Source organism: Triticum dicoccoides, chromosome 7A (genome assembly GCF_002162155.2).
Source record: "Triticum dicoccoides isolate Atlit2015 ecotype Zavitan chromosome 7A, WEW_v2.0, whole genome shotgun sequence".
NCBI lineage: Eukaryota > Viridiplantae > Streptophyta > Magnoliopsida > Poales > Poaceae > Triticum > Triticum dicoccoides.
The window spans coordinates 112,749,583-112,763,664 of record NC_041392.1 but is presented as its reverse complement, the minus strand read 5'-3'; the positions used below and the strand labels follow the sequence as shown (position 1 = coordinate 112,763,664).

General features: G+C 41.1%; 1 protein-coding gene across 2 annotated transcripts; it reads right to left on the bottom strand.

Moving 5' to 3' along the window:
* Positions 1 to 7,844: 7,844 nt before the first annotated feature.
* LOC119329718 (thiosulfate sulfurtransferase 18-like) lies at positions 7,845 to 11,415 on the bottom strand. 2 transcript variants are annotated; one of them, XM_037602792.1, is made up of 5 exons: positions 11,276 to 11,415; positions 10,811 to 11,166; positions 10,483 to 10,556; positions 10,336 to 10,389; positions 7,845 to 8,121 (listed from the first exon to the last, which is right to left on the bottom strand). In XM_037602792.1, the coding sequence occupies exons 1-5, from the start codon at positions 11,308 to 11,310 to the stop codon at positions 8,002 to 8,004; spliced, it is 639 nt and encodes a 212-aa protein (XP_037458689.1). In that variant the 5' UTR covers positions 11,311 to 11,415; the 3' UTR covers positions 7,845 to 8,001. The 2 variants fall into 2 exon arrangements, with proteins under 2 accessions (XP_037458689.1, XP_037458690.1); XM_037602793.1 differs by lacking the exon at positions 7,845 to 8,121 and adding an exon at positions 10,176 to 10,197 and having other exon boundaries at positions 10,316 to 10,389.
* Between the last annotated feature and the right edge of the window lie 2,667 nt (positions 11,416 to 14,082).

Genomic DNA, 14,082 nt, shown 5'->3' with positions numbered 1-14,082 from the left:
GGATACCGCGACAACGTGAAGAACGAAGATCACTAAGCGAATGGGCAAAACGAAATACTAAAACAAGGAAAATTCAAGCGAATGAAGGCCTTGATCTTCCGGAAGATACCCTATTTGACGCCATGTCATGTTCATTGCCTTTTATAGCTTGTACGAGGAGTTGCATGTCCGTTTCAACGTGAACCTTTGGCATGCGTTGCACAAAAGAGTATCATATAATGCTATTGATTTGGTATTCTAAATGTTGATATATTTTTCTGTAAACTTGGTCAAAGTAATAAAGTTTGACTTTGAAAAATCTAATATGCCCCGTACTTTAGAACGGAGCGAATATTTCGCATTCTACTTAGGAACAAAGACTACCTTATTTATTAGTTCTTGCAGTAACACATATTATAGTGACTGTCTTAATTCTTGAAACCGTTCATGTTTAACCACCCCCGCTCTATCTGATTTGGTGGAGGCGTTTTTGTGTCAATTTCAAGGATGGTACGGTACACAAAGTATATTGTATTTTACTTCTCTGTATCAAAATATAAGATGTTTTTGCAGTTCAAATTGAACTGAGAGTAGTTACTAAAAACTGGGATTATATATACAAGTAATGGTTTGTTATTATAAGTTCCCACTTTTGGAATGACTTCTCTGTTGTCTTATTTCTGATCTATATTTTCCTTGCTCTTTTGGATTCCCCTGTTTTCCCAAATGTTTCATATTCCTTTCCATTTTCCGTTTTTATTTGTATAGTTACCTTGTTTTATGTGTTTTTATTGGATTTGATCCAATTCCCCCCAAAATCTGGATGTCGCTGATGCTGTTGCTTTTGCCCGCATGGATAGTGCGCACAAAAACAATTTTTGAGACTTGAGGATTGTCTTGTAACTATATTGGTGTTCAATGTGTTACGTCCATATAGCCTGCGATAATATGCTTAACCTCAGTTATGTTTTGTCCATGAATAATATATACTCCTCTCTAATAATAGAGTTATTATTTATTTTCCAGATTTTTGGATCGCCAATGCGTCCTTGTCACGCACCAAAGAGTTCCATGGCGGACAACACCATCCTTGATTCACTTGAAGAGATAGAGATTGATTATATGAAAGGATCAGAAGATGTATGTGTGGAATTCCTAAAGCAGCTGATATCCAATATATGGAGCATGCCAAAGCTGAAAAGTGTGGAAATCAACATGTCGCACTCCCCTTCTTCCCTGAACGACGTGGTACACGAGAGGATCAGCGCCATGTTCCCTCCGAATATCAGCGTCAGATCAAATGCGTTTCCCAATGGAAGACCGCACCAGATTATTTGAAGCTATTATTTCTACATAACCTGCGTTTTTCATTTTTCAATTTTTTGTTGAGAAACTACCTGATATATACGTATCTGAGATTGGACCATGTGTAGAAAATTGAGAACATAAATACTCCCTCCGCCCAAATTAGTTGTTTTAGATTTGTCTAGATACGAATGTATATATAGACATTTTTTAGTAGACGGGGTACTAATTTGAGGCGGAGGTAATTGAACATATAAACCACGCTAGAGTACCCGCCGTTCTAGGGGCACTCCTCGCGCGAGACGTTTTTGACCGCAGGATGAATTCACCACAGTACATTTTTGGCTCTGGCAGATGGTCAACCGTTGGCCTTTTCTCACATTAGTGTAAGCTTATAGAGAGGATGATGGGTGGGGCTCGTTGGTTGTGGGGTCATGCGACTGATGTGAGTTTCCTCCAGTTTTTGGTACGCGAGAGGCCCCCGCAGCCGCATCCCTCTTCTCGCGCTTCTTCCTCCCCACGACCCCACCTCGCCCCGCGCCGCCATCTCCGCCTCCTCTCTCACGTCCTCCCTGCCGCCATGGCCTAGCCCACCCTCGTCATCGACCTTCCCAAGCCCACTCTCTCTCGAGGGTGCTGCTGGTTGCAATCTGGACGAAGAAAAAGAGACCCCGGAAGAAGTTAGAGCGTCCTGGTGGTGGCTAGATCGATGCGGTCGACGACGAGTGCCAGTGAGCGACGGGGAGGCCCCTACCTCTCCGCACCTTCTCCCAGGTTCCCGATCTGGAGCGGGTGGGACGGACACCGGCGAGGCCAGCCTCCCCTTGACACGAAGGTACTCCCCCTCTCCCCTTTGTGCCCACTCTTTCTTCCCCGACCCCTCTTTCTTGTTACACACAGCCATTGGGGCAGCACACCATATGAATCCGAAGTTAATCACGTGCTTCTTGCCCCCCCTCGCTCTCCCCCTCTTCACACGTACTCTCCTGGATTTAGACAGATTTGATTTATTCTTGTTTCCTTTCCAGATTTAATTTCATCCTTGTTTCCAAGCTCTTCCTATTCATAATCTATTAATTAATGACTTGTACATACGTATTTTATCATGTCTACTGATAATCTCATCACATTACAATTCATACATGAGTTTATTTTATCTTGTCTCCTTCAAGTTTGTATTTAGGCTGTTCATTTTTCCTTTTTCAGATGTATGCCATGTATGTGTAGCCATGGTTCTGAAACACCCCCATTCCTTCTCTTCTTATCAATTTTCTTTGATTCAGTTATTTGACTAAATGATAATGTATGCCCCAGGGTTAATTAGTACCTAAAATGCTACCTTTGGTTTGTGAAAAAAGATCTAGAGTGGCTTCTGCAGCTCCTGTTATGTTTCATTGATTCAGTCATGTAGTAGGACAGTTCCACTGGATTTTACTAAATGGTTTTGTAGCTTTACTTAGTGAAAATGCCTCAGTTGGTTTCTGCAACATTGCTTGTCTGTTGGCAGCTGGAGCATACTTGGTACATGAGCCTTGCCGTGAGTGGTTGTGCAACGGTGACCTCGACGAGCAGGGCAATGTCCAGACACGAGTAAGGCACCAAAGATGACTGGAAGCACTCAAAAAAGTTTACCACGCTGGAGCTATGTCAGGTACCTACTGTTCTTTTGTGTTGTGCGTTTTCTATTTCCCATCAGAAACTCATACCATAATCAATTTGCAGGTTGTATGAGGGCAGTTAATGAATATACTTGCGACCCTTTTACTCTCAGGTAAATCACTAATTATTACATGCTCTTTCGACCCTTTGTGAAGATAGAACGGAAATATCAGCTTCACTCTGCATTTCTTATAGATGTACCTAGGAGAAATGCAGAATTAAGAAGAGCTATTTTCAGAACACCACTATCTGTATCTCTCTATATATGCGGAACTCAGAACTCTTTTTGAAGATGGATGGGTGAACTCCCTTTCCATCTCTGCTTTTTGTCAGTACATGATTGTGCACCTCCTATGCCTGCTTAATTGTGTGTTCATTTTGTTAATCAAGAAGCATATGATTTTATGGCTGGGTACGTTGAAAATATATAAAACCTTTCTTCTTTTGGATAATCTGTTTCCCTTTCGCTAATCTTTGTTACTTGCCTACACATCTATGCATACTATTCACTACTGCTACCAATCCCATGCTTGTTTGTTCAGATACTTGAATGGTGGAACATGGCTTTTGTTCGATGGCGATTTTCCATTCTTTGTATGTGTTGCATTCTTTTGTCCAAAAATAGAGATGTACTTTCTGCAAGAAGAAAATGCTAAGTCTTTTACTAGCAAAGATGTCGATCTTGCACATTTATCTTTCTACGCACAGTCTCACTATCATCTTGTGTAGTTTATTTATAGCGGTTGAGTGCAGAATTTTAGCCCTCCTATTTTAGAGTATGAATCGGAATCTAAATCAGCAATTGTAAAAATGATCAGTAATTGTGCTTACTTTTCAGACTCTCCTCCTTTTTCTTGCTGCTGAACCCCTGCCACCATCATGTCCAGACTGGCTGTCTCCATGGTTGTAGCGCCAAGGTCACCGCATCTTACATCCTGATGCATGCAAGACAATATGATTAAGCTCCCTGTATTTTGTTAATTTCTGGTCTTACTAGCGTATATATTCATTTCTATTTTGTGCTCATGGGGCCTTGATGTATTACGTACGTGTGTTAGGTTGAAGCATGAGGCTGGAAGGGGTCTTGTGCGAGGACTAGCGTTTGCTTCAGTCAAACCAAAATACTTCTAAAATTGCAGCTGCACTTGTTGGTCTGATGTACATGAGAAGCCCCAATTTTGTTGGCAATAGATGCATGGTTTCCCAGTAATTAAAATAACTTAATTTTTTTATATGATGTATGGTAGTCATGTGTCTGATGTTCTTCGTGTATCGGATTCCAAGAGTTTTAGGATGGGCGGTACGGTTCCCATGTTTGATGTTTTTTACTTTCGCAAAATTGGTCGATGCTGATGAGAATGGCAACGGTGGTCTTTGACACTTATATTTTTAATGTATATAATGTTCCCAGTTTTATTGTTTTACTCTCTTTGGTTCAATAAGATTAAGATACATACTTTGCCTTGTGCTGAATCTGATGTCGTTCAAATTCTAGAATTTTTAGGATGGGTTGCAAGTTTCTCTTGTAGGACGTTTTCTTGGTTTCTTAATTTTTTTTGTGATAACATAGGTGATTCTGTTTGTACCTCAAACTTGCCTTTCTATGTTTAAGTTTCAAGAAGACATTATTTGATGTTAGATGGCCATTATGTTTGTTTCATGTGGCAGAGGACTAATGGTACTCTTCCATGAAGAGAAGCAAGTGGATCAGTATGTAGTAGCAGGTATCAATGTTTTCTCATACTGATGATTCTGAAGTAATTAGATTGAGAAAATTGCTTTATTCCCCAATTTCTCTCTGAAACCTTTGCCTTGTCCATGGTCATACCTAAATGAGTTACTTTATTTCCTATAGCTCTATTACTTTTTCCCCTAGAACCTGTCTCTTTAGTCCCCTTTACAATACCATGATCAGGAGGCAAGAAATATGTGTGAATGGAATAAGAACTGTATATAGTTATTGATAAGCATCTTCCAGTATTGATATTAAATGACACCAATATCTGAAAGTTACATGTGTCTACTTTAACATTTTGTTTTGATTTTTTGGTACTTCAGTAAGGTCACTCATCAAGGAAGTGTCTTCTCGGTACTTGCATGATGAAGGACAAAATTGGTTTTCTAACCTTTCATTGTTGGTGCTTTGGAAAGTACAACTGTACAAGTATGCGACATAATAATGCCTGGAAATTGGCCTATGGCTGCATCATTTGAGCTATTTTGGCGTCTCTGCCATCCAATGGTTGTTCAGCTTCTCTTTTGAAACGAGGCTATCTAGAGGATTTCAAGTTATGTTTTAGGAAGGCAATTGTTGGTTATAGTGAATGACTTGGTCGGACTATTTGTTCATTTGGCTATCTTAATGCAGTCCCATGTGCATGCTTTTTGCAGGCATTGGTGAAGATTTGAGAGGCAGGGAGGGATTGCTCAAGTGGAAACAGAGCAAGAACCAAAAGGAGCTTAAGATTTTGCTACTACCTTGCTAATAGCTTTGTGAGGTAATTAAGCTAGCTACACGCGCATTTGTTTTCTGCTGTACAGAGGTCACTATTCTAATTTGGGAAATAGAAACATTAAGTGTGATTTAAGAGTATAATAGCAAATATTGTTAGCATGAATAGACTGTGTCTTGTACGTACTAACTAGCAACAGAGTCTAATTCTTCCCACATAGCGGTTGTCACTGGAGACTTGACCAGCCTGGACTTTACGTACTTCCTGCGTTATTTCTTCTTTGATTTAGGGAACATCAAATGCATGAGATAAGTGTCAAAATTAGTACTCAGCGACACTTATTTTGGGACAATTATAAATAGGTGTGCAGTTAGAATTATCTGACTCTGGGTTTTCACACCTGGTTCGAGGTCTTGAGCCCTCTTCATTCATTTGAACATGTGATTTATTTTATTTCTACTATAAATTGAGCTAATTAGAAATTCTATAAATGTGTTTTTCTTGATAAATTAAAGCTTATGATGATGTGTATTGGATTTTCATTTCTTTTTCTTTCCTCATAGATTAGTTAGGTATTATCCAGGCCTAGATACCCGTCCTTGATGTGGCTTCCACAAGCTAAGGTGCAGGGGTGAACTAAGTTGGGATTTTGCAGCAGCGACGGTCACAACTATCGGTGGAGATCGAGCTAACGACCTCACAAAAAATTCTACAGATTCATCAAACACCGAAGGAGGTTAGTGTGTACCTGAGCGGGAACGGTGGCCGTTGTGGTCTTGCTGGAGCCTCCCTTGCCGTGGAAAGTCACCAGCTTCAGGGAGCGACAGTGGCAACTGCAAGGATTTGGCTTGCCGCTACGAGCAACGGCGACCCCATTTGCTGATTCCGCAGCTCCGAGCTGCAGCAGGAGCTACTGGGCGGCCGAGATGCAGATGGAGCTGCTGCACCTCCGAGCTGTTGAGCTGCAGTGGGAGCCGCTCTGCCGCCAAGCTGCAGCATGAGCCGCCCACGAAGATGGAGCCCAAGGTGCCCTCGTCGGCCTCCTCCTGGTGCTTTCTTACTTCACTTCAGTACGAGTAAGGGGGAGGGGAACGGGACGAAGATCTGGTTCATGGAACCAAGGGTGCCAGACACGTGGTTGGTGTTCTGTGTCCTGGTGGCAGTCCGTGAGGCAACTATTGATGTGTGTTTTTGTCCCTCAGCACATGTATCTTGAGGGCAAGATTGTAATTTTCTTTATCTTTGAGGCCCGTGATGTTACTCAAATTGTAATCTTGGTGGAGCCTTTTGGTTCTGGTTTTAATGAAAGCAGGGAGGCCCCCTCCTTCGGAGGGCAGGGCCCAAAGTTTGCCAAAAAAAAAAAGACCAGCAGTCAACCATGGAGGAGAAGATTTGAACAGAATTGCAAATTCGCCAAGGGGCAGTAGAGTCATTTTGCATGGCATTGTGCAAATCAATAATATTTTTCACTTCTTATGCATGTATTATCATGAACAACTTTGTTGCGGCACAAACCGTGAAAAAGACATAATGTCTTCGGATCAAAGAGAGATTGTATGCTGTACTTTTTTCAGAGGCAAATAAGTGGGCAAGTTCCGTCTTAGTCAAAAGAAGTAGTTGATGCCTTAGTGCTTATGTACATTTATCTTTTCTTTGATCTATGTGATGATGTGCTTACTCTACCTTCTTTAGATCCATGCATGCTTATATCGTGCCATGTAATATATGGTCCATAAACATTATCTTAGAATATCCGAGGACTATCTAAAAAGCTATTTACCTCTCATCCTATTATGCTATAGAAATGAGGTTTGGAATCGTGCTTACTGTTTCATTCTAAAATATTATATGGCTCAAAGTACATTACTCGGTCCTAATAGGCTTCTTGGGAATGGATGCAACGAGTCATCTACCATGGAAACATCTATATGATGCATCTGTACCTATGTACCCTGCTTCATAAAAGCAATGTAAATAAGCTACTGTAAAATGATCTTGTGCCTCTCTTATAAAGCTATGTATCGACTGCATCTAAATGTTATGTTGTGCATGGTTTGAATGCTCATTCTACATAATACCATCACTTCCATGTCCCAGTCTTCCCAGTTGGCAGCCATGCAATGCATCTTTGCTACTGTAGCTTCTTTATAAAACCAATGTATGCTATTGCAGCTATACAATGCATCTTTGCCGCTGTAGCTTGCTTTATAAGACCAATGTATGCTATTGTCAGGTGATCTCATTACTTCCTTTTAGTCCATCATGGTACCATGTAATGAGATATAAGTATACCACGTAATGAGATATAAGTATCTATTAAGTTGGTTCTAAATCAGTTACGTATGTATGCTTTCAATACTTGGCTCGCTCTCGCTTTTTGCGCCATGAGCGCAACGGGTCATCTAGTATTGGAGTAGACGAGCCATGACGCTGTCTAGCATGAGTCTCTTACTGTGGCAGGCACACTGATATGTTTTATTATCACAGCCATCGATCGATCCACTTGGACTTGCATTCATAGATGCATTATACACAGGCAGAGAGCACCACACAGAACTGGTGGCTGCAGAGTTGATAGATGTTACAGATAATACTACCAGTTGTTTCAGATTGCTGCAGCAGATTCAGGTGTTGGTGGCGGCGTGGGGACTGCCACTGTCACTGGGAGTCCGTTGTGCAGCCAAGCAGCGTAGCCGCCTCCCACGTTCTTCACATTCATGAACCCCTGCATATATCACTCATCATACACACGCTGAAATGGATGTATCTGAACTATTTCTGTGCGGTCAGTTAAATACATCGGAGGTGCCTAAACTTGTCCTGTGCGGTCAGTTTGATGTCTAAAGTTGTAAAATACATGAAACTGGTGCTCAAACTTGTCCGGTCGTGCAAATACGGTGCCTTCATCCATATTCCAACGTACATGCTGTACGCGTGGCGTGCTAGTGCGGCAGTGGCCCATGTGCCCGCTCGTGAGGAATTATTTTACAGAAACCAAACTCGAATTTTATTTAATCATGCAGGAAAATCTTGAAGTATAGGGTATGCTAGATAGAAATAAAATGAAAAAAAAACACAAAGGAGTTTCGAACGAGGCACCTCCTGGTCAACTACCGGCACAATCTAGCCATGCAGCTGAACTTTGCTTTCCATAAAAATGTTAGCAATTAAGCTATTGTAGACTGATTGACGCGTTTATCCATCATTTATTTTTTATTTATTACCACTGTTTATTTTTTATTTTTTCCAAGTTCATGTTTAGTTTTATGACACACAATTTTTCCCATATAAAAATACAATAATTACCAATATTAAATTACTTTGTATTTTCAAATCTTTTTTTCTTTTTGTGTGTATTTTGAAGAGGTGAAATGAACTTTTTCAGAAATTTATGTTGATTTAAATAGTTGAACCCATATTAAATACTATTGTGTAAATTCATATATCTTCATTCTGCACCAGAAGCACACACAATTATTGTGTATCTTCACTCTATTTCTAGAATACCCAATTATTAAAAATTTGACAACTTTGTATTTTGTAAACTATTCAACATGTATTAAAAAATTATTTTCTAATAATATTAAATTCTACAATGTATCCAAACATGTCAACCATGTTTGTAGAAATATAAGGATATTCAAAACAATTTTAATAAGCGTTGAACATTTTCTAAAAACATGTTGAGCCTTTTGTAAAATACACATTGTCATTTTTAATGCATGGCAAATATTTTTCAAAAACACTTATAATTTGTTAATACATGTGAAAACTTTTCCAAAAACATGTTGAACATTTTTCAAATGCACTAAAACTTTCTTCTAAGTTTATGGCAGTTTGTACTTGTTTTCGAACATTTATTTTTTAAAATAGTAAAAAAATTATAACCACGAACTTGAAAAAGTAAAAATAAAACTTGTGTGGACCTATACGAGCGCCATATGGAAACAAAATCGCTTGAAGAGGTACATAGCGACCACAACGGATTTTTGGAGCACCGTGGCCACTGAGCACTTTTTTTTTGAAAGGGTAAAAACTGTCACTTAAAAGTTACCATTTATTTATTTATTTGACAAAAACATATGCATGTGCTATAAGTAACTGTCAAATTTCGTCTGAAATGATGTTATATTATACTCTGCAATAAAGACAAAAATCCAGCGAAAAAGAGAGCTGATTTTTGCATGTATTTGTCTTTTTCTTATCTCTCACATACAAGCACAGATTTTGATGAAAATTCACACAATATGTTACACTTCTATATGTGCACATATAAAAAAATTCAGAAATTTTTGCACTGTAAAAATCCGTTTCTTTGAAGTTAAAAAAACAGGCACAATATGCCCGTGTTGCAAAGTTACAAAAAAGGCGAGATCACAGAGGCAAGCGCCCCCTTTATATTTTTATAGAAGAATTGCCTTTTGCATAACAACGCAATATGTACAGTTCGACTTCATGATTGCCTATTCAACAGAGTTTGACGTGGACTCACACGTTTTCTTTAATTTTTGTCTGTCATACGCTTATACTGACATAGGTTTTTCCTACGTGATTAAATTAAATATGAGGAGTTTCCTGCAAAAACAATCTCAAGCACAGGCCACCCAGCACGTTCCCCGCTCTCTGCAACTGACATGTGGGGTTGTCACACCACGTGGGCAGAGCATACGCCCAGATACAGAAGGTGGCACCGTATTTGCATAGCCGGACAAGTTTAAGCACCAATTTCGTGTATTTTACAACTTTAGGCACTAAACTGACCGTGCAGAACAAGTTGAGGCACCCCTAGTGTATTTACGTCATCCTATTTCTGTTAGCTATATCCATTTGAGCAACAACTAATATAAGATGAAGGGAGTATCGGTAAGTGTTTTTTTACACTGGTAGGTAAGATGAACTGATCGATCGTCAATAAGAATTTCGTTTTACTTGCACTTACTGCTGCTAGGAGATCAACGCATGCCAGCTCTGACCTCTTGCCGCTCTGGCACCCCTGCTCCATCCATCCATGGGATGATTAGTAGTACTATTACAACTAAGGAAATTTTACAAAAAATGTACGTATAGCTAGTATAAAAGGACGTACGACAAGTATGTGTTGCTCTGTGGTGTAGAGCGAGGCGACCTGCTCCACGAACCGTGGGTTCTTCTCCCGGGTCCCTGCTGACAGACAACCACCCACCAAATCAGTTCACATAATTAAACTAATCCATCTTTTTTTGCAAATAATTAAGTAACCCATTCATCTTCAGCGGCTAGCGAGAAGCTGCACGTGGACGGCTAAACGTCCACATACATGCGTGGTTTGCATGTAGACGGAGGTTAATTGATGCGGAGGAATGGGATAGAGCCGAATCTATGATGGCGTCAGTGTCAGGGATGAATAGGAGAGGAGATTGGTAATCATGGCATGCCTTGTGGTGTGACGAAGAAGTAGGGGACGTTGAGGGAGCCGCCGATGTGGCCCTTCCCCATCTCCTCCTCCGTCCTCACGTCCAGGTACATCATGCCGTCCTGCTGCTCCTGAAGCTCCCTCGCCGCCGTCTGCACGTCCACCGTCGTCACCGCCATGGCCGGTATCGCCGCCGTCTGCACGTCCACCGTCGTCACCCCCACGGCCGGTGGCGTCACCGTCTGCACGTCCACCGTCGTCACCCCCACGGCCGGTGTCGCCGCCGTCTGCACGTCCACCGGCGTCACCCCCACGGCTGGTGTCGCCGCCGTTTGCACGTCCACCGTCTTCACCGCCGTGGCCGGTGCCGACTCCGACCTGCAGTTCGAAATCCAGTCAAACCAAATCGAAGGACCGAGTACGTTAATTCACGGTAAGGTGCCAAGGAAGGAACCGATTCATGTCGGATGAACTAATGGCGACGGACCTGGTCATCTCGTTCTCGTGGGGAGGAGGTGCCATCGATCACCAACACTTGCTAGCAGAGCTGGAACAGTCCCTCAGGTGTTTCTTGTGTGTGTTTGTGTGCGCTGCTTCTGGAGAACCCGCTCAGTAGCTGCACCTTTTATGCTTGCTGATAGACGGGTCGCGCGATCACTGCTTCACCCACTCCCAGCGAGTAGGAGTTTGGCACGTAGACACATAGTACATTGTGCGCGCACTTGATTGTGTGACATGTACAATGTACACTAGCAAAACAGAAAAAAAAAGGCAAGGCAGGCACTAGTGGCACCAACAAATCGAAGCTTGTCTGCATGCGCTCGCCGCCCGTCACAACGTGTAAAGCGCACGTCTCTTGCTCCATCGACGGACCACGGATGATCATCAATCACGTCAATGCCTTCTATGCGAGCGAATGGATCAGGAATGATATCATGCCTTGCGTACATACTCCTCCCAGAACCAGAATAATGCCTGACCTAACTCATGGATGGGATGGGATGATGCCTTTTAAAATAAAGAAAAAAATCTATCCAGAAGATAAAGGAAGAGCTGAGTAGAGTATGGGCCATGCTAGCGCTTCAAGACAAGCGATCAGAAGGGCTTTCGTCCACGTTCCATTTCCACTGAAATTGGAACGAGTGTTTTTTTTTTTACAAATGTAAAGGGCACCTTTTACTAACTAATCTTAGTTATTCACAGATCATGCGTGTTTATTTATTGTGTTTTGTATTTTCTTAGATGCACACAATCAACACCAACACATACACGCAAAGGATCACACCGGCAAAAAGCAAAGCCAAAAAAGGCCGAAGCTTTGCTGTTCAGGTCGCACTACTATTCCCCTCAATTCATCATTCATTCACTGACTACAACTTCGAATTACGGAGGAATCTCAAGAGAGAGGGGATCAGAGGAAGGAGATGATAAACAGCGCCTCGGCCGAAGCTGCCAGTCCATTCCAAGTCGCCTCATTCTTAGGGATGACAATGGGTACCCATTACCTGCGTACCTGTGGGTAAAAACCCTATTAGGGTAAGGATATGGGACAAAAAATTACCCATGGGTACTTAAATGGGAAAATATCATACCCATCGGGTAGAGAGGGTACGGGTATGAGATCGTATAACACATGCCCGCATACCCATGTACCCATCTAAAATGTTGACATGTGGGTTTCCGTTAATATCCCAATGTATTCATTCCCCTCCTAATCACGCTAGGTAAAAACTCTAATGTATATTCAAATTATCTCTATAATTTATTATGATTTCATGAACTTAAAATGTATACATATGTGTTGTTATTTATGATTATGTGTTCTTGTTTAATATTTTTATATGTCACTTTATAGGCAAGTATTTTTGTTTATGAGAATATGTTGTTGTTACAATATGTTGTTGTACATTGTTGTTTAAAATGTGTTGCTATTAATAATTTATGATTATATCCTATTTTTTACAACTATTTTCTACTCAATTGATGTGTTGTAAACGCGGCTATTTTTACCGGCGGGTATCCATATACCCTGTCGGGTGACGGGTATGGGGAAAAATTGTGCCCTTCACAGGTATGGGTATGGTTGATGGGTAAACTCAAGACGGACGGGTAAGGGTATGGGGTAGCTCCACCCATACCCATACCCCGCGGGTGCCATCCCTACTCATTCTTGGCATCTCCTCCCATGTTTATTGTTTGGCGTGTATTCTATTTATGCAAAGACCAGGGTGTTACTCATAATGTTTTGTATTCGCTTGATGCTACATTTTGAGATAATAAAAGCGCCTTTTGTCGAAAAAGTTTACAGAGGGAGTAATGTATTATTCATTGTATTTTGTTAAATATTTGTATCGTTTTTTCGTTTAGATGAACGAGTGCAGCCACACACTTTTATGTTCTAATTAATAAACCATAGGACATGTGTCTAGGGTCCCCTTGATGGATGGTCTACATGTGGTCATGTGTCTAGGAAGAGACAAAAACCTACTTCTCACGGAGGCACAAATTTGCTTTGTGAGTAGCCCGGGAAAAATGCATTTTTTTTTCTTACGCGAGAGGCACATATTTACTTCTTCTGGAGACACATATTTTCTTCTGCAAGAGGCACGCCTCTCAAAAAAAGAAAAAAAGTTTTCTTTTTTTTTTGTGAGAGGCACATATTTACTTCTTGTGAAGTGCACAGTTGTGCCTCTTGGAAAAGGAGAAAAAGCATATTTTCTTTTTTTTGAGAGGCATGGATTTGCTTCTCATGAACGCGCAGATTTGCTTCGACGAGGGGCATGGATGTGCCTCTTCGGAAAGGAAAAAAATGTGTTTTCATTTTTTTCTTCCGTGATAGGCATAGATTTGCTATCGTGAGAGGAGGCACGGCTATGCCTCTTCAGACAGGGAAACCAGTGGGAGAAAACGTGCTTCCAATTCAGGTTTTTCATCGGGTTTTTTAGTGAAGAAAGTTCGTCGAAATCTATCAACATGAGATTTAGTTTCGCGGATCTCGACGCGAGAATACAACACTGAAAACAGTTTGAGATTTGGATGGACGGTTTAAGAGATAAAATGATTTGGAAAGCAGTAGTATCTGATCTTCCCATTTATGTTATGTGTTGTATCAGGGTACCATTTACTATTTTTGACCATTTTGAAAAATCTGGAAGAGGATTTCTATCGCACGGTTATAGTATTAACAAACAAAGGAAATGCTTGGTAAAACGGGAAAATGTTTGCTTACCCAGAAAGGCAGGAGGACTGGGTGTACTAGACCTGAGAGTGCAAAACAGGGCTCTACTAACAAAA

What these genes read in the sequence shown, in the direction of transcription:
- LOC119329718 (XM_037602792.1), bottom strand. Translation starts at nt 11,310, where the DNA reads ATGGCACCTCCTCCCCACGAGAACGAGATGACCAG. An exon ending in CTTCTTCGTCACACCACAAG is followed by an intron (nt 10,557 to 10,810) that starts GCATGCCATGAT and finishes GTCTGTCAGCAG; the next exon opens with GGACCCGGGAGAAGAACCCA. An exon ending in GCGTTGATCTCCTAGCAGCA is followed by an intron (nt 8,122 to 10,335) that starts GTAAGTGCAAGT and finishes TGATATATGCAG; the next exon opens with GGGTTCATGAATGTGAAGAA.